This window comes from Papilio machaon, chromosome 3 (assembly GCF_912999745.1).
Source record: "Papilio machaon chromosome 3, ilPapMach1.1, whole genome shotgun sequence".
Lineage (NCBI taxonomy): Eukaryota > Metazoa > Arthropoda > Insecta > Lepidoptera > Papilionidae > Papilio > Papilio machaon.
The window spans coordinates 4,721,072-4,746,636 of NC_059988.1; the positions used below are offsets into that span (position 1 = coordinate 4,721,072).

Below are 25,565 nucleotides of genomic sequence, written 5' to 3' on the forward strand. Positions count from 1 at the left end.
TACATTTTATAGTAATTATCATTATTATTATTTATTTAATTATAATATTTAATATTTTATGCATATTACTTGCACACACACGATGTTTCACATCTGCCAGGCGTCCTATGACGGCTGACAAGTTTTTTTTTTATAATTTAAAACTTTTATTTAAATGGCAAAAGACTAGTCAAATTTTTTGTATGGTAACTGTTTTTTTTTATATTAACTAGATTCGAACCAAAAATATTTTTAAATTGCCTTTTTTTTTTAAATCCTCTTACAAGTTACGACCTCAAATTTTAGCAGAAATTTATTATTATTAACAAAAACCAAAAGTAGATTTTAGCAGAATTTAGACGAATAAATGGCAAAATGTTCGACGATTTCAATCTGGTCACACTTTGACAGACACGGCTAAAAGGCACCGATATCCAATGCCTTAATAAATTAAAAAAAAAAACTTTGACAGACATCATCAGACATCACAATATTTTTCTTGCACTATTAATTAAAATGTTTTTAATTTAATAAATTCAATGAAATGACCTGATATTATTGCTATTAAGCAGTGGATGATATACTTGGTGAATACAATTATCATAAATGAATAAATATATTATTAATAGTAATATAAAATGATTATTATATGATAAATAAACATATGAATTTGACGAATCTTTGAAAAGTACATTCATAGAGATGAGAACGATACCAGCTAAGTGAAGAGAAGGATAAGTATAATTTTGTTAAAAGATTAAATAAATATACAGAATACTTTTGTACATTAAAAAGTAGTACATACAGTACCACCGTAAGAAAAAGGTCAGGGAGATTACAATCTTTGACACTTGTTCAATGCAACATCCTCGTAATGTAATACGATCTTTACGATCATTAATAAAACTGTTACTATATTCTTATGTCAACAATGCAACCTGAACTTCAAACAAATTCAACATTGTATAAAAAATCTTTTCCATCATTTAAAGAACCCAAAATTATAGGATATGTTGGTTACGAAAATGTTTTGTTTGCTAAAACTGTAGAAAACAAAGAAGTCAAATTAGATTTGGATTTTTTAAGGAACAAAGCTGTGCTTAAGCCTCATTGTTTAGATGTTAAATTAAATGAGCTTTTAAAGTTTTTACTACAAAATGAAATACGGTTAAATCTATGCCTAAATGATGTGATAAATAAAGCGCAATTTTTATGCTATAGAGGTTTAATGACTTGTATTGCAAGTACTCCATATGAAAGAAAAGAGGGGTGGAGACTGTTTGCAATTCTTTTTAAAGGCAACATTTATTTATGTGCAAGAGAAACGGAAGAAAAGCAAAAAAAGAAACAGAATTTTACAGAACAGGAACAAAAGTTTACATCATGGGGATATAAATTTGAGCAATATATTTTATCAGGTAATGACAGTCATAAAGTGGAAGTAATTCCGTCTTATGGTATGCATGCTGGGGATCTAATTTTAGTCCTCTTCCCCTTCCCACCATTTTCTTATAAGGCAGGGATGGGATGGGTTTGGGGAAGTAGTTGACTCATAGGAGGTGGGAAATATCCTATTTCATGGTGTTTTACCACCTTTTACTTAAATAGAAAGACTTTATTACTTGAAGGATAAGAAATAGAATAAAATTGTCCTAAAACCCACCTTTATTTCAGAAAGTCCTCATGCTGAGCCCAACCCTAATTTACCTCTTGATGAAAATAAAGAATTTTCCTTGATTTTTAAAACACATTTAAATAAACATGATATAATATATGGTGCAGAAATGGATGGAATTCGATGTGATAAAACTAGTGTAGAATCACCTCCGGACATAGATGATGGAAAAGATGTTATTATAAACTATTTGTCAAAACAGAAGTTTATAGAATTGAAAACTAACAGACATATTGAATTTCCCCATCAGGAAAGAAACTTTAGGTAACCTTTTTTATATTATATACTAGCTTTTACCCGCGACTTCGTCCGCGCGGAATAAAAAAAAAGAAAACGGGGTAAAAATTATCCTATGTCCTATTCCTGGTTCTAAGCTACCTGCTCACCAATTTTCAGTCAAATCGATCCAGCCGTTCTTGAGTTATAAATGGTGTAACTAACACAACTTTCTTTTATATATATAGATATTTGTCTTTGTTTAAAAGAGTAAAAAGTTTTTACTTGTTTCGAATTTATACAGATTTTAATTGATTATTACAGATACATAATTTGATTGCTTTTGAAATCAATCTTAAATATTATTTTAATAAACATAATTAATTACATATTAAAGGACGCCTAGACAGATACGGCCCTCTTTACAGATTGTAACACAAAATTTCTAATTAATTATCTTTGCGGAACATACATTGAAATTAGTGACAGTATATTTATTTTTAAACCTAAAAGTATTATCTAACTAGCTGTAGCCTACGACTTTGTACGCGCGTAATTTAAAAAAACGTAATAAGTAGTCTATGTGTTCTTTCAGACTATGTTCTACATCTGTGCCAAATTTCATCAAGATCAGTTGAGCCTTTCCGGAGATACCTTAAACAAACATCCATGTATCCATCCATCCATCTATCTAAACTTTCGTATTTATAATATTAGTTAAAAAAAATAAGAAATAATAAATATGCAATTATTATAATTAAACATACGCCTTATTTTTACAACTATCTTATTTTATAGGTTTTTCAAAACAAAAAGATGGTGGTTGCAGTCATTTCTTGCTGGTGTCAATACAATTTTATGTGGATTTAGAAATGATGAGGGTATTGTTGAAGAATTAAAAGTATTTGAAGTAAATGATCTACCAAAAATGTCACAGGTGAGAAAAAAGGACTCGGTCACCGTTTTGAAATGCTATTTGAGATTGCATGATTGATGAAAAATTCAAGAAGAGCGATATTCAGAGCACCCGAAACAAACATGCATAAACGCTCATATACGCATACATGCAAGTGCATGTATATGTGTGTGTATGTATGCGTATATATACGAATTTAAAAGAAGCGAGGGAGGTTTGTCAGGACCGCTTCAAATGGATGTTCGTGGTTTCTGCCTACCCTTCTGGGCTATGGGTGGTTTTGTTGTTGATGCTGTCTTGAGACGGCACACATGTTCATACTTGCTCGAGCAAGTTCATATAGCATGTATGTGCGTGTGTTCCCTCCATTATTGTAAATAATTATATTGTCCTAATTTCTGAGATACTGGATATGAAACATTTAAAATGTGTTTTTTTTTTATTTTTGCAGAGATTCTGGAATCCAAATGTCTGTTTCAATTTCTTAGAAAACTTTTTGACATATGTTAAAGAATGTTTAACACGAGAAATACGACATAAATATGGAGAAAGGGCTTTACATAAAATACATGCACTTCCCTTGATAAGCTTGCATTTTGAATGGAACCCAGGTTCACCAGTTCGTGTGACAGACAATTACGTATATGAAGATGATCCGATATTGCCGAGTTGGTTTACCGAAAATTTTATGACCTTTAGATACGACGAATGATGAGCATTCGGTGAGCTTTGTTGTAAGAAATAATATAATTTAATAATTCAGTAAATGTTTTCATCTTTTTTATGTACGATTCATTTATGACAGAGTTGTTAAATTGATTAATATTGATAATTTTTTCGGAAAACAAATAAATTGTTGCAGCAATTAATGTGTAAAATTATTTATCAACACTTGAATATTTAAAATTTATCTCCTGTAAAGTTGTGGTTTAAAAATATCAAGTTGTTCTTGTAAAGAGGCGATATATTCTGAGAGACCCAACCGCGATAGCAGTGAATTTCTCAACGGTTCAGATATCCTTGTTTGACTATACACTGGTTTGACGTCTAACTCGGAGTTAATTTCCGAAATGTTTCCTCATAAAAGGCCTTTGGAACTCTTTTCACTTCACATTTGTTCTCCGGATTATTTATGTTTCAATTACTTTGAATATGTCAATTATTCTATAGTTGATGTAAATTATTTTACCATTTTATATTATTATTATTATTTTTACCAATTTATATCCATTGCTTAAATATTAGAATTTTTTTAATTTAGCATATAAGTGGTAATTATAACTTTTTTTTTATTTTCAAAGAAGTATTTTGATAACAGTGTTATGGTATTTTAGAATATAAATATACATCAAATATTTCAATAGTTGTGGTTTTATTCAGTTACCAGTTCTTTTGTAAAGTGCGTTTTAGTAACATGCGTTCTAAAAACCTAAGAAGATACACAATAAAACGGCAAAATTTCCGCCATTTTTGCAATTGACGAGCCGTAGTTAGTGGTGTTGTGATTCAGAATTATATAAATATCTAAATATACCTGTCATATCTTAATCTTATAAAAATAAATTGATAATTGTTATAAGATTAGTGTTATACCACCTGATAATTCAATTATACTAACCAGTTAGTCTAGACTAGGTATAATGAGGGCTGATTGCGATATTAATTTAATTCACTCCTGGGTCTCCATTTTAAATTATAGTTACCTAGCGCTCAAAAATCCGCTACTGTATTACGTGAAAATTGTTTTCAACGACATTTTTTTCTTTGATATTATGTTTTTTTTTTGGTATTCCGACTGGCTAAATTATTCTCGCACTATGGTTGCTCATTGGTGGAAAATCGACGATAGTTATTAATCAAAGATTTATTTATTTTTAATCAAAAATAGTTTATCCACATTTATTTTAACTGTTTCTTCACGTTCATCGGTTCGCACAATTTTCTCAACAAGTGTACAAAGATTTTGCTTCACGGATTAACCCTTTAATGCATGAATACTGAAGGAGGTGTGATGAAAATTATTTTTTTTCAAATATGTGTTTGTGTAGGTCTATTTCTTGAAGTTTTGATGTAAAAAAATCTTCAAAAAACAAACAGCGTTAAACAATTTTAAAACTGATGATTTTTAATGAACCGAATAAATAATGTATATTTAAAAACAAATGCTTATGATGTTTCATAATCTCACTAATTTTACTAATATTATAAATGCGAATGTTTGGATGGATGTTTTTTTGAAGGTATCTCCAGAACGGTACAACGGATCTCGATGAAATTTGGCACAGATGTAGACTATATTCTGGAAAAACACATTGGCATACATAAACCTATGTTTTTTTTTAATTCCGCACGGATGGAGTCGCGAGCGAAAACTATTAATTTAATAAAAACAAAGTAAGGAAACCATAAATGACTTCGTATTCAGTAAGAGATTAATATAATATGTATTAGATATAAATTGCGGCAGGGAAATCTAGGACAGAGAGATCGTTGGTTTAAATAATAAAATGATAAGACAATTACTATCGTACCATTTATTATCACTGCATAGCAAATGGTGTAAATCAACATCCATAAGACTAATCAACAACATGGATATTTTTACCTAAAATATAATCATTAACTCTATTTTTATTGTAATACATTTAAAAAAGAAAAAAAAAACAATAATATTAACGGAACAACATAATTGTTTTAAAAATGTACAATGTCATGAAATAATATATCTATCAAATTAAAAAATAATATTTACATAACAATTTATGTTTTTTTATAAATCTCCATCATATGACTGATTATTTGTATTTAATATGTATCGGTATCGGTTATAAAATCAAAACATTATCTGTGTATTGCATAAAAAATTATCTTTATTATTGATAGTAGTCAATGTCGGGACAAATCTGTACAAAATCAAACAAAACTGAAAAGTCTGCTTTTTTAAGTTAATGATTTCCTATCTAGTCCAGTTTAAAAACATTTATATACTTAATCTATTGATACCAGGCATCGTAACAATAAAATTCACTTACAAATAATAATTAATACAACAAAGACAATAACAAAGTACTGGTTTATTATTATTGATACGTAATATGGCTATTTCACAAAAACCGTTGTCTTTGAGACATATTAAAGTAAATATATATATGTATATATAATAAAAATGTTTCCACTGTTTAGTTTGACCAGTGAATAGAAACAAATTCAATAATGCACAATAATGAAAGCGTCGCTTTGCAAATTCAATAACCATATAAAATAATTATATATAAAAAAATAACGCGGAATATGTTTGATGAAGGGTCCCTACGCATTTAACAGATAAAAAGTTATAATGAAACTGTGTCAAAGCGTGATTCTGAAGTGGAAACCCACGGTTAACCTTTAGGTCTATTTTTCTTTTAAATGTACTCTAATTAGAAATAAATTGAAATAAGCTACAAGCTTAAATAACAACAATTCTTCCTCTGATCTAAATAATTCTCACATCTAATATGAACCTATATAGATACATCTATAATTTTCTCACCTTAATTACAAAACATTCACACAAAGAACATTTAAAGACGAAAGCATGCATTACTAAAATTGTATTTTAAGTGATTCCAAATTCAAAGACGATGCATTGTAACGTATAAATATTTATTACGTTGCGAAACACACATAAAAATGTGTTGATATAATTGTTTATTACAAAAATGAGTTTTGTGATAAAGAATATAAAAAAAGTAATGAAAAATCTATTTATTACTAGCGATCTAAATGTTTTATGTTGTTGATGGGAAATGGTGTGTAGGCCTAGTATTATTTTATTTGTGTGTGATATTTTTCGAATTAATTGATGGAATATTTTGTTATAATTGTACAAAATTAGACGTATGATGGATGTTACGATCATGATAATTTTATTATTTATTATGATATAATATGGAATACAAAAAAATATATAATATATTTACAATAAAAACTATAACAATGTACATTTACAATAATTAGGTACAAATGTTTTGGTTGGTTGCACCAAATAGCAAAAGATGTACCACTTTACGGATCGACTGCGTACCAACGTGACCGATATCTTTTTTTAAATTATATTAACATCGCGGTGAAAATATCTACAAACTTTAAAACAGTCTTCTGTTTCACTTATATAAATGTATGCAATATCCCTGTCAAGTCAATGTGTTTTGTACTAGTGCTTACAAAATTTATAACCGTTTAGGTATTACCGTATCTGAATATTTAGGCACATGAAATGATTACATAAAACATTCAACATTTAACAAAACGAAATAATATATCTAAGAAGCATTAGTAAAATAATACAATATTGTCATATATAGTAATTAAATTTAAAAAGAAGGCTATTTGGGACCATAAAATATAAGTATAGTAATATAAGAAAATAAAATTGGAATAATACAACAGAATTTATATATTATTTTGATGAAGTTAGATTATTCAATTAAAAAGTAGGGATTAAAATATAAATTCATTTTTAAAACATTTTTATACGCCGTTCGCAGTTATTTTGATATAAAAGGGAGGATCATACATAGAAGAGACTTCGAAAAAAAAAACATCGGACGCCGGATGCTTTCCAATCACCCATAATCGTGTTCCCTTGAGGGACGGCTATATTGGAATTATGTACTTTATTTTTAAAGAGGCAAAAGTGATTTCAAGTAAAAAAAAATGTTGCAGAAAATATAAAAACTAACAGACTTTGTTTCTAGCCTTTATTAAAAAACAGGGAGGGCAAATGAAAGATAGGAGGTAAACGAGATTATAAAGATTTGTCCTAATTGGCTGAAAATATCTGGCAGGCTAGTGAAATTGAAATATAGGCTTTGTTGTATTATAAAATATTGGTCATAATATCATTAAAAAAAATACAGTCGAATTGATAACCTCCTTTTTGAAGTCGGCTAATAAAATATATACTGAACTTAATTGAAATTCTAAATCTATAGACAATGTTATATGTATTTTGATACCTTCTTTTGGTCTGCACTGTACCGATTGCCTGAATACTTTCCTGTTCATTTTCAGAATTATTGAAATTTATTCCGAAGTGTAAATAAGTATAAATATTGTGTGGATTTATTCATTTTAAGAGCATTGACTGCATATTTTCGTTACAAGCAATTTTTTTAGTTCTATGAGAATTCAATTTAACAAAATGAACTTGAAAACTTTACGAAATATTAAATAATCAAACATAAATTGCACATCGAATCTTGAAAGAGACAATGCGCTATTTTCGGTTTCGTAGAGCGTTGTCTCTATCGCACAAAGCATGAACTGTTGCTTTGGTAGTATATGTGACAGAGATGACACTATGATACAAAGATGAAATTATCGGATTTCTTCCTAAACGTCGAAGTGGAAGATTATATTTTCATCGAGTACCGAAGTTGATTATTTAAAATTTAAAATATTGTAATCTCTTATTATTTTATCACCGTAACAAATTAATCACAAATGTGCGGTCGACAATATGTGTAATTTTAATATAGAAATTGTAATATTGAAATAAGTTGCAATATTCACTTGACATTTTGGGGAAATCATTATTATTGTTTTTCGCTTCTTTGGATTTCATTATAATGGCTTGAGTTTTTGATATAAAACATCATATCGTCTTAGGTCGGCCTGGCATTGGAATCTAAGATTTAATTCAAATGAATTAAATGGATAATTTAAATGGATTCCATCGTCAATTGATAAGCTCCCTGAAACCATTATAACGGCACATTTTAAAAATTCATACCACATTAAATGTAGTGATTGTAAATTTAGTATATAAGAGTAAAACTCCTATGCGATAATAAAATATATTAAATCTTTGTGCTAACTTACAATAAATTCATTTATAATAAACTATATACTATGTATACCTTAAAATCAATTACGATTACTGAGCGCGCTTGGCACGCCGGGTTGGTCTGTTACATACGAGTACAATATAGCTTCAGCTATATCAACTTGATGGAATTCGTTACTTATGTATTATTAGACAATTAAAATTGATTGCATCACCCTATATATAAAGTACATATCAAAATTTCGATGTCATTACATTTTTTGAATAGCTAATATTGTCATGAAGTACATATCGGCATTAGATAATTTTCACACAAATTCTATCATTCTCTAACATTTAAAAATACATAAAATTGACGAAGAAATTGAGTTAAACTAGACACAAGTCACAATATGTAAAATATATATGGCAACATCGTGAAATAAAATATTCCTCTAGAATGTTGAATGAAGACATCGACAATTTAATAGGTTTCATAGTAATCAGTTATCACAATAATATGGAGCTCGTATTGACTCGGATATTAGGGAGTGTGCGATCCATATTTTACTATTAAGCTATTATACACAAATTTACAAATAAATGTTCACCTTCACTGAAGGCATAAAAATAATATTGTACTTTGGAAAGATATCCAATACTTTATCAGTGATTTCTGTACAAATAGAAACATAATGTTAATAAATCTGTCCGCTATAGGTCAACGTATGGAGTTCCGTCCATTTTATCGAGGTCCGCTAACAAATCTGATGAAGTTAGTGGCGCTAATATATCTTCACGTAGCATATCCAAAGGCGATGAAAGACCTTGATCATTGTCTACCATATTTTGAATTTGAGTCGAGCCGCATACTTCGACGGAATTGCCATTGATAAGAAAATCTCTGTTGCTGTAACTAAATACACTTCTATCTTCTGCGAGCTGCGGAGTCGAAGGTACGGACTTTGATGATATGCCGTTCGATGCATTGGAATAATTGTCCGTTGCGAACAATTCCCTAGAGCGTCGCGAATCGATCTGCAGGTTGGGCGCAGTGCGTTTGTACGGCAATGGCGTACTCGGAACGGACCGTGACGTGTAGTACTTGCTCTTATCCGGTACGAGGTCTGATAGATCTAATTCTATACTATTGGTCCTTTTCAAAAACTCTTCGACATTATCCGTCCCAGCATCTTCGTTACCAAAAGAATGATTGAATTGGCCATTCCTGTCTAGTAATTCATTACCGGTAGGAATAAATGGATTTAATTGTTCATCGGTTAGAATTTGTTGTTCGGGCATTGTATCGCAACCATTGGTCAGAGCATCATTGGCATTCAAAAGATTCGGTGCGGCACCAGTATTAAGTACATCGTTACTACTATCTATTGCGTCATAAATCTTGTCTAGTGTTTCTGGATTAAGACCGGCCTTCGATATGTCGCACGTATCGGCAAGCGACCCGAAATCGCTAAATTCGTTTGGTACCGGTGTGGGGGGAACGGAACCCACCGGAGTGTTATTGTAGCTCAAAAGGCCGATGTTGTTCATACCGGGCTTTAGGGGTACTGATTGAGATCTATACGAAGTGTCCAGACCCAATCCATAGCTCACCGGCTCCTGAAAGAATTGACTCACTTCTCGTGATAACGGATCGGCAGACAACGGTTGAGCCAAATCTCCGTTAACATTTTCCCGAAATAGTGAGTTGGGAACAAAGTTTAAGCACACGTGGTTTGTACCGTTTTGCATAAAGGGCGTATTTTGAAGCATTTGATTTTTATACTGAGTAATTATATTTGGCGATGGCGGAGCTGACATAGGTTGGCAATATTTGATAGAATTGCAAATTGTTGATTTAGAGATAAACTTTTGTTCATTGGGCACCGCAAACTGTTTAGAACCCGCATCGTTCATGCCGAGAGATAATGGATTTCGCCTTTTTCTTCCGTTTAATTTAGGTGTTGGTCGAGAACAAAGTCGTGATCTAGGCACCGGCGTATTCCTAGGACTTACGAAAGGACTAGCGGCAGTACTGTGTGAAATAGGAGAGGTTTGAAGAGACCCGCCCATTATAACAGATTTGTTAATCTTTGTAGGACTGTGACTCCTGTCGTTAAATCCTAGTGGGGATTTACAATGAAAATTACCAGGAGAATGACATGCGTCCGATATAGGGACAAACTCATACTGTTGCGTCCTAGTCGTAGGACTCTGCGGTTCATGGCAGCTGCCGTTATACAGGTGAGTTCCACTAGCCATGTTTGTTACCAACTGATTTGGCGCGTCACCTCCTAAAGGAGTACAAGAACTATTTCCATTAGGGTTTGAATTACTATGTTTGTTATTACTACTTATTTCTCCCGGGTCTGATAAAGTTGTGCCGTTCATCAGATCCACTACGTTTGCACCTAAGACAGGTTTAAAAGCTCCTTCGGCTACAGATGCATTAGACTTATCCGCCATTTCCTGAGACGTTTCTAACGGCAAATGAACATCTTGATTTATTGCAACGCTTTGTGACCCATTTTGACTTTTTAAATTCTTAGCTAACAACTCACGTAACTGTGATAATTTTTCATTTTTTCCTTGGCTGTGTTCGTCTTGTGGGTCTTGGCTTGTTCCTAAAAAAGGCGGTGCATTAAGATTAGTGTTCCCTTGCGCCGGCGCTTCTTGGTCTGTCTCGCGGTGGTTGAAATACTGTAATAATTCCTCTTCGTGTTCTTGGCTGTTGCCTTCGTTAAGATAGTCATCTAGATCATGTTTATCTATATTACATATGCTAATTACTCGTTCTCTATTCAATATTTCCGAATGTTTCTCTTCGCATATCATGCCAGTTTTGATATTGATCTCGACTAAGCCGCAACAAGAGTCGGGCGTGGCGGTTCGCTCGGGTAAGTCTATTTTATCGGGGGAAGATGTCTTCGTTCGACAATATGGTTTGCGTAGTTTGGGGCGTTCGCACTTAGGCGTCAGAGCTTTCAGCGACCGTGTCGGACTCGCCGCCTCCTGTTCCTCCCGAGCCAGCGCCGCGGCGGTGCTTTTGGACCGGCTCGTTAAGTTTTTTGGATCCTCTAAAAAACCAACCTCGGAACGAGCAGATGTTTCAGTGATGACCGACGATGTAGACGTCTCGGCGGAAGACAAGGCCTGCCTGGCGGCGGCCAACTTGCCGCCCATTATTTCTGCGGCTCTCATCTTTTTCGGTAAGTATTCTGTTCTCGGAAACTCCTCGGTGACGTGATGCGCGGATCGCGTGTCTATTTGTGAGGAGCGGGGAGAGCCGGCCTGTGTCTCACTTTGATATGTTTCGAGGATGAGTTTTTTGCCGGGTAGCGGAAGGCGCGCCGGCGGAGGTTCCGGAGGTCGCCGTCGTTGCAATTCAGTACGTTCGGTAGATAGATCTAGAGAGGCGTCGCTGCTTAGGTTTATAGGTAAATTATGCGCCGTGTCAGCGGGTAAGGTTAAGTCGCGTGGAGCGTAGGGCGGCTCGAAGACATAAGGGTCTGGTCGATATTCGTGAACGGACATCGGATGGGGTGAGGGCGTCATGTGTGGGGGGTGGGCGCGCGGGGGGGCGCCGTAGGGGGGGAAGGGCGGCCGCACATCGTACACAGGCATGTAAGGTGGTTGGTATGCGTAGCCCGCTTCCGAAATAATTTCGCTTTCGTGTTTTACTGGAGCATGTTGACTTACATATGAAGTAGACGGCGGAGACTCTCCGCTAATCTCTTGACTTTTGTTCTTTTTTGGTCGACCTGGAGTGCCTTGCGTCTGTAATAAATTACTATAATATAGAATTTGTCAAAAATAAAACAACGTATTTTGTTCAAAATGTTACACTTACCTGTAATTTTCGCTTCAACTGTTTTATCAATTGTCGACCAGAGGGTTCTTCTGTAGGCACTATGACAGAAAAAATATTTTTTTTGAAATTGGTTTGAATAGTATAATGGATAAATATGTAATATTGCATTTCAAATATGTATATCATTAAAGCAAAAACATGGAATTAAAAAAATAACACATCTTTATGAATTAAATTTTTTTTTGCGAATTTTTACATATTGTGGTCTTTGAAGTTCACGTTATTTTTTCGGTGTAACGCGAAACGATGAAATGCCGTAAATGCCGTCTATGTAATTAATGAAATTGGAGTTTCTGTATGTAATATAAAAATCATGTTTCGTTATATTGTTGTATTTGCAATTCTTATATCTATAACTATTTTTTTTACTGTTTGTCCGCAAGTCCCAGTTTGTTTCAGGTAATCTCCGAAATTTTACTGTAAAGTAGCTGATGTATGCGGGATTATCATACACTACATATTCTTTTTTCGTTTTTTTTTTTAAAGTTAGTTTTAAAATAAATGTAATCATACCATGTCCTAATGGCGGAGGCGATGCACTCGCGGGCCCGGGCGGAGCTCTTTGACTCGTACCAACTGTCACCAAGTGACGCGACAGTTCTCCTATGCTTCCGAATTTTACACCTTAAGACAATGTAAAACAGTTCATATTTGCATCACAAAGACCGATACATTTGACCGGTATTTGATAGTTGTAGAAAATACGAAAAGAATTGTAATAATAATGTGTAACTTACCAAGCTTGCTTTCAGCCCAGTCACAAACGATTCTTTCAGTTTCTCTAGGAGCAACTGTTGATTCCTGTAAACCAAACGTTTTATATAAATTGATAGTTTACTATCTAGTTAATTGTGATTTTAAATGAGCCATGTGTATATTAAATAAAATTCGTTTTAATTTTTAATACATCTTTGTATTTTTATACGCTCAAGTTCAAACATACTCTTCAAACTTGTAGTCAATGACTGTTTTTTCTTACCATAGATGCATTATGAAAGGAGCGTCGGTGGCTCAAGGTATAAACACTTGACACACAATCTGCAGGTCCTGGGTTCGAATACTTCCATGGACCAATGTGTGGAACATGACCATTTTCGATTTACATCTGAGAAGAAATTCAAAGATATGTGTGAAGTCAACAAACCCGCACGGGGCCAATGGGGTTGACTATGGACCTAATTTATTGTAGGCTTCCAGCCCCGATGAAAAGGCAGTATAACACATCGAAGATACTAGCGTCGTTTACGTACAATTAATAAACACTATATTCTGCAACTACTCTCTCTAGTATTATATATTACTTTGAATTAAGCACAGTAAAAAAAAAACAAATATTATACATACTTTTGATGATTCCCCTAATACAGGTAACTGCGGCACCTCTAACTTGATCTTCTTACGAAGACCAGCATAGCAGTACCTATAATATATACACTTATTAAAAAAAAAATACAACATTAAACAAAAATTAATAAGAGACGCAAAAAATCCTTAAATCATACCTTGAGTTACCACGTGTTCCCAACCGACGAGGACGTACACTTGGATAAACTTGCTTCATAACCTTACCAAAATCAGCCGTTGATAATGGCTTCATATTGCTACTCATGCAATGAGCTCTGAACAAAGATATAAATAAATTAACAAGTGAATATATTGGCTATCATCTGTTGATCTAGTAAGATCAAAACTAGTAAGAGCTACTAAGGTCTTGTGCTCAAAGTAAGATCCCATCTTAGACAAAATAAAATATTTTTTTTTAATTTGAAAAATAACATGTACTAAAGTACCTACTTCTAAACCACATATTTAGACTATATAAAGGCTTATGTTATATTTTACATTAAATGGAATCTTTATAATCCACTACAATTTAAAAATATAATAATGAATTATTTTATAAGCTTTTTGTCAATAGCTAGTAGGTTCAGACTATTAATATTGTGTGAGAAACAATAATCAATAATATTAATATCATCAATGTATTTACAATGTTCAATCAAAAATCAAAAATCATAGTTTTAAAAATTACCATACACATTAATAAAAAAAAATACTCACATATATTCATCATAAACATCTTGCTTTGGTAATGATACATCTGGATCTACTTCCAAATGTGTCTGTATCCATGTTACAGTTTGTTGTAATTCCGCACTAAAATCATAAAAACATAATAATAAATGTATAGTTCAAACATAGTATATTACTTGAATAATATTGATTTACATACCGCGAACCTAATGGATTGATTGGTTGTTTCAAAGGATCGTGAGGTGGAACACCTGTTGGCAGACGTAGATAGAGTAAAAGTCTCTCAGCACCACTTAAAGCTTCTACCGCTTCTAACAATTGAGTTACTCTTTGCCGACCTTCTTGGCTGCAAGAAATGTAGTACACTCAAATTGATACAAGCAATCATAAAAAATATAGAAAACAGATTTTGACCAAGCTTCTGTCCGCACAGGATTAAAAAAAAATTATAAGTAACCTATGTGTCCTTACAGACTAGATCTTTGCCAAATTTAATCAAAATCCCTTGAGTTGTTCCAGAGATACCTTCAAACAAACATCCATCCATCCATCTAAACTTTTGCATTTAAAATATTAGTAAGAAGTAAGATTGCAAATACTGACAAATTACAGAAAAATAATAATGATTTTCTGTAATTTTGGACGGTAAAAATCTATCTATCAAATTTTTTCTCGATGGTACAATAATCTGTGTTTTTATTTTATTAAGATATGTTATTGTTGTATTCTATTTGGTTTAAAAACTTTCGAACCTCTTCTTATTTTAATTAAACATTTGAGCATTTAAAAAATACAAGAATATATATAACAAGTTTATACTTGTACAAGTATTTGTACAATACAGAAACAAGTAACATATTATTTAAATAGTTTACAAAAAGGATAAAAACTTCATTAGGTAGATAAAGATCTGAGTATTTAGTAAATCAAGTCATAGTTTCATTTGAACATAAAATAATTGTACAGATACTTTGGCAAGAACATTATGATCGTAGGTCAAAGGAGAAGGGTATCTGGTACAAAACCATCTAGAGTCGACCACCTCAAATCCCTTGGTTTGACAGGTGTCGTTTAGGCAGGTCATTGGTTGTTTTAACTCTTCGCCTTCGTTCTGGACATATACCGTGAGCCAAGTTTGCTTTTCTAATGAAAATAATTCAATCACCTAACTGGGAATCATGCGGCGTGATCCAAGATGTGCAACACGTACTTGCTGAGTGTTTCGTGAACGAGGAGGAGAGAAAAGAATTATTTAGAAAACACAATTTGTCGAGACTCAATGTTGGCGAACTTCTGTGTGCCTTGGCCCAACCATTGTCGGACCTAGCAGACGGAGTCCGCAGCATGGTGTTGAAGGCCTTATAAAATTGTAAATACTTTTTCTTGTTATCATTATTTGCTTTTATTTGTTGTTGTTATTTTCTTGTAAATGTATGTGTAGTGATATTGTAAGTTGTTTCCTATGGGACTGACATGTTCATATGAACCAAAGTCCCTATAAAAATAAAGAGAAAAAAAAAATTGTACAGATAAGTATTGTCTAGAGTATACCTTTTAATTTTTAAGAATATATTTAATTTTAAAATGATTTCATTTTTACATCATAATTGGTTGCAAAAGCAATTGGTAAGCTATACAGGCTAAACGTAAAATTGTGAAAACATTGTTAGTTGGTAAATCAGCGATACCTGAGAGTATTCTCGACGATTTGTTGCATAGAAGATATTTTGCTCGAGTCCATCATGGACTCTTTACTGGCACCCGGGGCACTATCAGTGCCTGGAATCGTTGATGGGCCAGGGATACTGATTGGAGCAACGACACTTTCTTTATCGTAAGACGCAGTTTGCCTATGTTTTGGATGATTGACATTTTCCCGATGAAGTTTCGCGTCATCCACTAATTCTCTATCGGCGTTATCATTTTTTGGATTATCATCACTGGCCCAAGGTTGAAATGGAGTCGAATGGTCCATTCTAACCCATGCAGGTCACAAAAGTTTTATTGTTAGACTTCATATTGGAACTTTTTATCATAATTTACTATGCGTAACAAAACTCCATTTTCTTGACAATTGACATTTGATCAGCTGTGAGGTGAGGCAGAGTGAAGGGGGGAAGGTAAACTTTCTATGGATACCAGTCTTTTGGCCAACATCGTCTCCCACCTTATAGCAATCATGTAGGGTCGGCGTACAAGATTTTAAAAATGTTTTTTGGCCAACAAAAAATCTATCAAATTGATACAAAAAAAGTAAGTAGCAAGAAACAAAGTACTTATTATAATAATAGTAGTACTCACATGACAAAATAACACATTAACACTGAGTGGAAATAAAGAAAGATATTAAAACAAGTTTGAATGTTGATTACTACTGATTTCTACAAATTACGAAGTGGATGTGAAGTTGTGAAGTTACATTACTAACTCTTTGTCTATTTACATTTGTCAATTTTTTCTTTGCACTCATTATCTTTTGAGAATTACCATATACCAATGCTTATTATAAATTTATTCAACGTTATTTAATAATTTCTATTTTTGTACATCGAATTTATATTACATTTATCTGATTTTAAAAACTTTTTGGAGTATTTATGACATGGTTATTTGCTACCAAAACTATCTGAAGTTGGCTTTCATGTTATGTCTTGGTCTTGTAATCTTTATAGCTTTTAACGTAATGTTTATTTCAATTAAAAGTGTTGTTTAAAAGTGTTTCATAAAATAGTTGAAATTAGATTATGTTGAAGTTTGATTATAAACGTGATACAAGTCTATATATATATATATATAAAAGAAAGTCGTGTTAGTTACACTATAACTCAAGATCGGTCGAACTGATTTAGCTGAAAATTAATGGGGAGGTAGCTTAGAACTAAGAGACGGACATAGGAACTTTTTTATCTTGTGTGCATTTTTTTTATTCCGCGCGGACGGAGTCGCGGGTAAAAGCTAGTTAATTATAAAAACCAACTATAGATTAAAAAAAAATTATAAGTAACCTATGTGTCCTTACAGACTAGATCTTTGCCAAATTTAATCAAAATCCCTTGAGTTGTTCCAGAGATACCTTCAAACAAACATCCATCCATCCATCTAAACTTTTGCATTTAAAATATTAGTAAGAAGTAAGATTGCAAATACTGACAAATTACAGAAAAGTAATAATGATTTTCTGTAATTTTGGACGGTAAAAATCTATCTATCAAATTTTTTCTCGATGGTACAATAATCTGTGTTTTTATTTTATTAAGATATGTTATTGTTGTATTCTATTTGGTTTAAAAACTTTCGAACCTCTTCTTATTTTAATTAAACATTTGAGCATTTAAAAAATACAAGAATATATATAACAAGTTTATACTTGTACAAGTATTTGTACAATACAGAAACAAGTAACATATTATTTAAATAGTTTACAAAAAGGATAAAAACTTCATTAGGTAGATAAAGATCTGAGTATTTAGTAAATCAAGTCATTGCTTCGTCAAGTCAGTCACAAGCTTGTTTTAGCTGAGATATTTGTTCTAAGGCACTCTTTGGTTTCGAAAAGGATAAATTTAATCTGTTTCCTTTTGGTTTTCAGGCAAAAATGGATGATGAAATTGACATTGAAGAACACGATGTACTGGACAATCCTGTAATAAAAAGTATATTTCCTGACTTGACGAAACTAAAACAAGAAGTTTTGGGTGACTACGATGAAAGTTAGTATATACAGTATGAATTGTTTTATAACTGAATAGTTAAAAATTTACCTTTTACACAACCATATGTATAACAAAGCTTATATGTTTAGGACTTTTTAAGAAAGTAATACACTTACACAAGTGAGCAGTACTTTACAGTATATGACACCATCTGTTTGTTTATATTATTCTTGATAACATATAGGGTGTAATGTTTTTTTAACCATTCAAGAGAAAGTCAAAAGTTTGTGAATCTGTTTTCTCTAATTAATGCTTATGTATATTTAACATAACCAACTTCAAAATGGAGGAGGTTCTCAATCCAATTGGCTGTGTTTTTATCATGATCTGACCTTATATTTATTATTTAATCAAAGAACTTATTTTAATCCATTACTTCATTGTGAATTTTAAGGAGATAACATGTTTCCTGTAATTCATGATTCATGTTTTGAACTATGTATATTCAATTAATATTTTCAGCGTCAATTGAAGAACAAAATGCTTCAAAAGATTATATTGATCCCAAATTGGAAGATTTAAGCGATAATACTTCTATGCCATTGGAAGAAAATATTGATGAAGACTTTAATGTATGTAATAGACCTGCAGCATTTATAGGAAACAAAATAATATTGGGATCAAAACCAAATAAAGACAGATCTAATTTATCTAAAAGAAATGTATCAAACAATACTGTAAGTTTACAAAATACAACAGTGCTATTGAAAAATATAAAACCTTTCTTGAACAACTGTAGAAGGTACTGTGAATTATGTTTAATTCTCTTTCCTACAGAAGAAGCTTATAAAATTCATGAAAATTCCTATCATTTGCATCCAATCACAAACACATCGGAAATTTATTCAGAAATTATAAAAACACAACCTAACAATGTTTCAGTTAATACATGTTACATATGTAATAACACATTTACAAGCATTTCCAACTTAAATGAACATGTAAGAAATAATCATTCCTCAAAAAGAATCCAAAATGTAAATGGTAAAATTTCGCCAAAGCCGGCTGGGTCTTGCTTTCATTGCAATGTAATATTTCCAAACGCACAATCTCTTATTGAGCATTTATATGATACACTCGGAACCAAGAAAACTAATGAAATTAGAAATAAAAATGCCTTAAATAACCGAAGTATATTCAAAGATGTTGAACATTCAATCTCAGAAAAAAAAGAAATGTTGCAAAAACAAAATAGTAAAAATTTTGGAAAAGTAATCAATGAAAATGATGTTATAAATTCAAAAGAATCAGAAACATTTGTTTACAGGTGCAGAGTATGTTCTTACTGTTTTGTAAATGTCAAGATATTTGCTAGGCATATGCTTACAAAACATAACATTAAAGACCCAGCTACACCTAAAAAAATATTATATGATAAAAAGTGCAAGTTTTGCTCATCTGTATTTCCAAAGGTTGTAAGGTGTAATGAACATATTCGAAAAATTCATAAAAATATGTTAGTGTCCAAGACCTCGGTAAAAATAATTAAACCACCAAGCCTTCCAAAACATAGTAAAAAGTCAGAGAAAGATGTATCTGTTAATACAAACCTAATTAACAAAGTAAATTATGAAGGTACCCCTGTCATTTTATACACTAAAGACAACCAAGAAATAGAAGACAATAAAAATGTTGATAAAATGATCAGTGAAAGTGATGCTTTATGTTCCAAAGAATCAGCATCTTTTGTATACAGGTGCAATATGTGTTCTTACTGGTTTAAAAATGTAATTTTTTTTAAAAGGCATATGCTTAAAAAACATAAAATTAAAGACCCCGCTTCACCTAAAAAAATGTCATATGACCCCAAGTGCAGGTTTTGCTCATCTGAATATTCAAATGTGTTAAGGTATAATGAACATATTCGAAAAATTCATAAAAAAATGTTATTGTGCAAAATTCCTAAAAATATAAAACCATCTAGCCTTCCAAAGATTGATAAAAATTCTGACATTGAAGCATCTGTTGAAATAAACTCATTTAACAAAATAAATGATAAAGACACCTTACCCATTTTAGAAACCAAAGAGAACCATGTTGAATATATTTTGAAGTCTGCCTTGTTCAGGTGTAATAAATGTGATATACATTTTTTAAATTCTCAAGTTGCCATAGATCATGTCAGTCACATGGAAATGTTGATTAATTGGAAATGCTCCATATGTAAACGTATTTTCAAGAAAAGTCATGAAAACGATCACATGGCGCAACATTCAGTTACAAATGATTTTACAGTTTATGGTATTTCTGAATCTACACCATCTTTAATCTTATACAATTGTCCAAAATGTAGTGTACACTTTGATGAAAATAAATATTTGCAACACTTTCCAGTGTGTGAGACGGTTTCTTTTTTTCATGTAAAATGTAAGTTTTGTGGTATTCTGATAGACAGTAGTCTCGAATGTTTACATAACAGTCACCATGGAAGGGGAAATATTCTATCATCTGGTTTCATTACTGTGAAAACGGATCTCATACAGAAAAATACCTTGAACCAGGATTCATTTGTAGATACATTGAAATCTAATGAAATTAGAAATAAAGATGCCCTATGCCAAAGTGTATTTAAAGATGTTGAACAATTTGTCTTGGAAAAAAATGAAAATTTGCAAAAAAAAGACATACAGGATTCGAATAAAATTAACAATATAGATATAATAGTAAACAAGAAAGAATTAAGAATTAGAAATGTAAGTGATGACACATCAATAGAGGAAAATAAATTTTTTAAAGTATACTATTGTAAAACTTGTAAATGTTTTGTTAATGAACACACTATTATAAAACATAAAAGCTCAAAATGTAGAGATAACGATGAGCCAATAGTATGTATATTGTGTGGCTTGATATATCCTCGAAAAAATACATCTTCGCACGCAAGACTACATACCAAGAAAATAGATTTAACACTCCAAGATTTCGAATTTTATGATTTGCAAAGTAAACGGTTAATAAATCCCCCATTACCTGAATTTCCACAATGCAGTGGTTGTGAAATATATTTTCCTCGAAGGAATTGTGTAATACGACATTGTTGTGGTGCTGAAGAATTCACTACATGTTCTACATGTAAATTGAAGTTTTCTGAATTAGGATATAAATTACATATGAATTACCATGATTTAACCTCCAGCCATTGCAAATCAGTGACCAATACAACTGAGATATCGAATAAATTAATAACAAATTCCGAACCAAACGATAATTTAATGATATATTCATGTAAACAGTGCCATATGTCTTTAAGCAATTATGATTTAGTCATAGAACATTGTCAAGAGCACCTAAATTCCGATAAAATAAAGGCACCAGAATACATGTGTAAAATCTGTAATCTAGTTTTGGATGCAAAATCATACAAGAATCATGAAGAAATTCATTTAAAAAACTTCGATAAGAACAAATTAAAAATTATCTCCTTTGATACACATGGTTTTAGGTCGGATTACAAAGCATGGATTAAAAAAACGTTCAATTCCTTTCCTGAAGCGCAAATGCAAAATATTGTAGAAAAGTCGATGTACAAAGATGAGAATAAAATTAAAATGCAAATTATTCAAGAAGGATCTTGTGATGTAACATTATATAAATGCGACATTTGTAATTGCTTTATTGATCCACAGACTCTGATCAAACATATTGGAACTGATTGTCGTACAATTCGGAACCACACTTGTAAAATATGTTCCATACCTTTTGTTTCACGAGCATTTAAGTCAAAGCACGAAGAAATTCATAAACGACCGTTTAAAGGGTTAAAATTATATAGGATCATACTGTTTAATAAAAAAGAGGACGAAAATTTAAGCAGTGCCCTTTATACAGAAAATTGTTTTACTTTATACAAATGTGCAAAATGTAATGGTATTGTTAACAAACATGAACAAGACGATCATTTATGTGATAAGAAAGATTTAAAAGTATGTATCCAATGCGGACTTTTAATATATTCTAAAGATTTTAATTCACATTTAGGTAAACATAAACAGATGGATACATTTGTTGCCAAAAATATGAAAGTTATAGTTTTTGGCCAAGGTAATGAAAATGATGATAGCAAACCACTCTCCAACAAAGATTGTCCGTCTAAAAGAAAAAAATATGATTATGAAATTTATAAATGTAAAAAGTGCCAAATATGCATAAGAGATGAACAAAGTTCTCGTAAACATGTTTGTTCCTCGGGTATTTCAAAGTCGAAATGTTCCATCTGCGGACTTTATTGGGAAAAAAATAAATTAAAAAACCATTACGCACTTCACAATTCCGATAGCAACTTCGTAATTGATAATATTACTTTGATAGACATCGACAATACAAAGACCGTAAATACAGTCTGTAATGTTGCTACAACCTCTATGAAAAACAATGTAATAGAAACCAATAAAACTACTACAAAGGTTCTACAAAATACAAATACAGTGCAGAAAAAAATAGTAACTACGAAACTATATAGATGTGTTTGTGGGATCCATTTTCTGGATCTTAGTTCTACTTCGACGCATCAAAGTACGTGGTGCGGTTTAAAACATAAAATTAATGTTCGGCAAGAGTGTTCGAAATGCGGCCTTTTATTCAATCCAAATGTATTATTTAAACATTTAGTGAAACATCATGGTAACCAAGACATTACTTATAAATTTGATATAATTGATGTAATAAAAAAGAATCGAAAATAATCTTGAACCTAATGAGTACCGATTGCACAATAATGCAAGGTTTGATATCTTAATAGGCTCGCTATCTGTCTCATTTGTGACCTAGCAAGCTCAGGTCAAAGCAAGGATTGTCTTCATTGTTATCATTAGTAAATAATTAACAGGCTATTGTTATCTTCGTGTTACAACTAAAATTCGGCAAGTTTTTATGAGTTTTGGAAGTGCATTGATTTATGTAGGTTTTTATTTAGATTTAGTTAACCAAATATCTATTTTATTCCAACTGTAATACAGTTAATAGGAATTAATACAAGGCATTACTATTTATTTACTAGTTTATCTCTTTTTTCTAAAAATGCTTTTAATTGTATGTTTGCCTTGAATTTCTCGTATAACTATACAGTTAAATATGTCTTTAGTTAATAAGATTCTTTGTTATTGATTTACCACCACAAATAATGTTAATATGTACTTATAGTAATTATTCACTTTATTTTTAAAGCAAAATGTTTGTTAAGAAATAAAAAAAATATTGCTTTTCTATCAAATACTTTTATTGTTGTACCCATTTATAAACAATACGAAAGTAGTTAGTAGTAGGAGTTATGGTTTACCACAACTCCACTACAAATACGATAGTAACGACCGTGTTTAATAGTTACTTAAGGAAACCCTTAGATTCATCTTCCTTAGGAACCATTCTTCGTTTTGATGTGCCTCTTCGACTAGCGAAGGTTGGCGATCAGTTCTCCATATTTTATTTTGTCTCTTGCGAGGCGAAACAGTTGGGTGGCACTCGTAACCCCTGTCCACTCTCGGATGTTGCGCAACACACACCTTTCTTTCTGTTCGTTTCTGCGACCAACACTCTTTTTACCGGGGACTTTTCCCATCAAGATGAGTTGGAGGAGTTCGTATCTGTCGTGCCTGAACACGTGGCCGAGGTAAGATACTTTTCTCATCTTGATGGTCTGCAAAAGTTCCCGTTTTTGATTAACCCGTCGCAGAACCTCTTCGTTTGATACTTTGTGAGTCCAGCTTATGGCCAACATCCGTCTATAGGCCCATATCTCGAACGCTTCAATACCTTTCCTGAGGTTTTCTTTTATAGTCCAAGCCTCGCATCCGTAGAGAAGGATGGACCAGATGTAACACTTTAGGAGTCGAATGCGCAAAGATATTTTAAGGCTGCGAGAGCAGAAAATTTTACGCAATTTTTCAAATGCATTGCGTGCTATTTCGATACGGGTCTTGACTTCTTGATCGCTGTCCCAAGTTTCGTTTAACCACGTACCCAAATATTTATATTTCCGCACCCTCTCCAGCTTTTGGCCCGCTATATATATGCAGTCGTCAATCACTTCTTTTCTCGATACAACCATGAGCTTCGTTTTCGCGACGTCCATTTAAAGACCCGTTTTTTCACTGCACACATTTACCCGGTCAACTATTTTCTGCAGATCTTGAAGGGAGGATGCTATAAGTACTGTGTCGTCGGCGTATCTCAGATTGTTAATGTTGCGTCCATTAATTTTTATTCCACAGTCCAAATTATGCAGTGCCTCTGACATTATTGCCTCCGAGTCCAAATTAAACAGCATTGGTGACAAAATGCAACCCTGTCGAACCAGCATTACCAGCACTTAAGGAACCATTAAGCAACCCTAAATGTGGCACTAGCCGTCAATTTCTGAGTCCTAAATCTCCGTTTAAAACATATTGCTATCTCTTTGTTGTCAAAGATAATGACGGGGATGACGATATGTTTTATACAGAGATTTAGGACTCAGAAACCCATGGTAAGTGATTGCGGTACTTGTACTTATTTTATTCGTTTTGTCAACTGTTGTTAACCAACATGTATTCAGAGTTGTTAATAGGTAATTAAGAGACTCCCGTAATTTTACTATGCAAAATCTACTACTCGCGTTCTACATCTACTCTATAACTTTGTTTTGGCTTTAACTAGCACCTCCGTGAAGTTGGCCCCCTCACTTTAATTTTACGCAAATCGTTTGAGAGGGTTTGAGAGAAAAGAAATATCGTTTGAGAGTTCCTACTTTCTCCGTAAAAACAATTTCAAATTCTAGTGTGAAGTTGGCCCCCTCACTTTACTTTTTTTTATTTTTTTCAATGCGAATCGTTAGAGAGTCGTTTGAGAGACATTAAGAGAAAAGAAATATCGTTTGAGAGTTTTTACTTTTTCTGTAATAAATATTTTAATTCTGGGCATCGAAAGTAACAAATCGATTTTCCTTTTTTTCCGAATTAAATATGGCAATCATGCACTTGGACGTTTCAAATTTATTGTGTAGGTAGAGAATGCTTAGAGAGTGATTGAGAGAAAAGAGAAATCGTTTGAGAGTTAATACTTTTTCTGAAATATATATTTCAATGTCGGAATCGTAAGTAACAAATCGATTTTTCTTTTTTCCGAATTAAATATAGCAATCATGTACTTAAACGATTCAAATTTATGGTGTAGGTAGAGAATGGTAATAGAAAGATTGAGAGAAAAGAGAAATCGTTTGAGAGTTAATACTTTTTCTTAAATATATATTTCAATTTTTGAGATTTGTAAGTTTTTGAAAATCGATTTGTTACTTACGATTCCGAAATTGAAATATTTATTTCAGGAAAAGTACCTACTCTCAAACGATTTCTCTTTTCTCTCAATCACTGCCTAATCAT

The 25,565-nt window shown here is 32.2% G+C and overlaps 4 protein-coding genes across 4 annotated transcripts; 2 read left to right on the top strand and 2 right to left on the bottom strand.

Moving 5' to 3' along the window:
* The first annotated feature begins 513 nt into the window (after positions 1–513).
* Positions 514–3,586, top strand: LOC106712338 (decapping and exoribonuclease protein). The gene is made up of 4 exons (XM_014504853.2): positions 514–1,397; positions 1,654–1,918; positions 2,669–2,807; positions 3,238–3,586. Exons 1-4 carry the CDS (start codon positions 902–904, stop codon positions 3,496–3,498), a joined length of 1,161 nt encoding a protein of 386 aa, XP_014360339.2. The 5' UTR covers positions 514–901; the 3' UTR covers positions 3,499–3,586.
* Positions 3,587–7,962: 4,376 nt separating this feature from the next.
* LOC106712438 lies at positions 7,963–16,577 on the bottom strand. The gene is made up of 9 exons (XM_014505009.2): positions 16,189–16,577; positions 14,700–14,846; positions 14,528–14,623; positions 13,969–14,085; positions 13,811–13,886; positions 13,204–13,267; positions 12,980–13,090; positions 12,446–12,504; positions 7,963–12,372 (listed from the first exon to the last, which is right to left on the bottom strand). The coding sequence occupies exons 1-9, from the start codon at positions 16,473–16,475 to the stop codon at positions 9,310–9,312; spliced, it is 4,020 nt and encodes a 1,339-aa protein (XP_014360495.2). The 5' UTR covers positions 16,476–16,577; the 3' UTR covers positions 7,963–9,309.
* Positions 16,578–18,042: 1,465 nt separating this feature from the next.
* On the top strand, positions 18,043–23,317 carry LOC106712442 (zinc finger protein 521). Its single transcript, XM_045685838.1, has 2 exons — positions 18,043–18,210; positions 18,676–23,317. The coding sequence occupies exons 1-2, from the start codon at positions 18,096–18,098 to the stop codon at positions 22,893–22,895; spliced, it is 4,335 nt and encodes a 1,444-aa protein (XP_045541794.1). The 5' UTR covers positions 18,043–18,095; the 3' UTR covers positions 22,896–23,317.
* A 97-nt stretch (positions 23,318–23,414) lies between these two features.
* On the bottom strand, positions 23,415–24,821 carry LOC123723524. Its single transcript, XM_045686488.1, has 2 exons — positions 24,733–24,821; positions 23,415–24,493 (listed from the first exon to the last, which is right to left on the bottom strand). The coding sequence occupies exon 2, from the start codon at positions 24,278–24,280 to the stop codon at positions 23,600–23,602; it is 681 nt and encodes a 226-aa protein (XP_045542444.1). The 5' UTR covers positions 24,281–24,493; positions 24,733–24,821; the 3' UTR covers positions 23,415–23,599.
* Between the last annotated feature and the right edge of the window lie 744 nt (positions 24,822–25,565).

Coding starts and splice junctions, on each gene's coding strand:
- LOC106712338 (XM_014504853.2), top strand. CDS start 902: ATGTCAACAATGCAACCTGAACTTCAAACAAATTCAACATTGTATAAA. Junction 1,398..1,653: donor TGAGCAATATATTTTATCAG/GTAATGACAGTC, acceptor CCTTTATTTCAG/AAAGTCCTCATGCTGAGCCC. Junction 2,808..3,237: donor ATCTACCAAAAATGTCACAG/GTGAGAAAAAAG, acceptor TTATTTTTGCAG/AGATTCTGGAATCCAAATGT.
- LOC106712438 (XM_014505009.2), bottom strand. CDS start 16,475: ATGGACCATTCGACTCCATTTCAACCTTGGGCCAGTGATGATAATCCA. Junction 14,624..14,699: donor ATCAATCCATTAGGTTCGCG/GTATGTAAATCA, acceptor TTATGATTTTAG/TGCGGAATTACAACAAACTG. Junction 13,887..13,968: donor GGAACACGTGGTAACTCAAG/GTATGATTTAAG, acceptor TATATATTATAG/GTACTGCTATGCTGGTCTTC.
- LOC106712442 (XM_045685838.1), top strand. CDS start 18,096: ATGGATGATGAAATTGACATTGAAGAACACGATGTACTGGACAATCCT. Junction 18,211..18,675: donor TTTGGGTGACTACGATGAAA/GTTAGTATATAC, acceptor TAATATTTTCAG/CGTCAATTGAAGAACAAAAT.
- LOC123723524 (XM_045686488.1), bottom strand. CDS start 24,280: ATGGACGTCGCGAAAACGAAGCTCATGGTTGTATCGAGAAAAGAAGTG.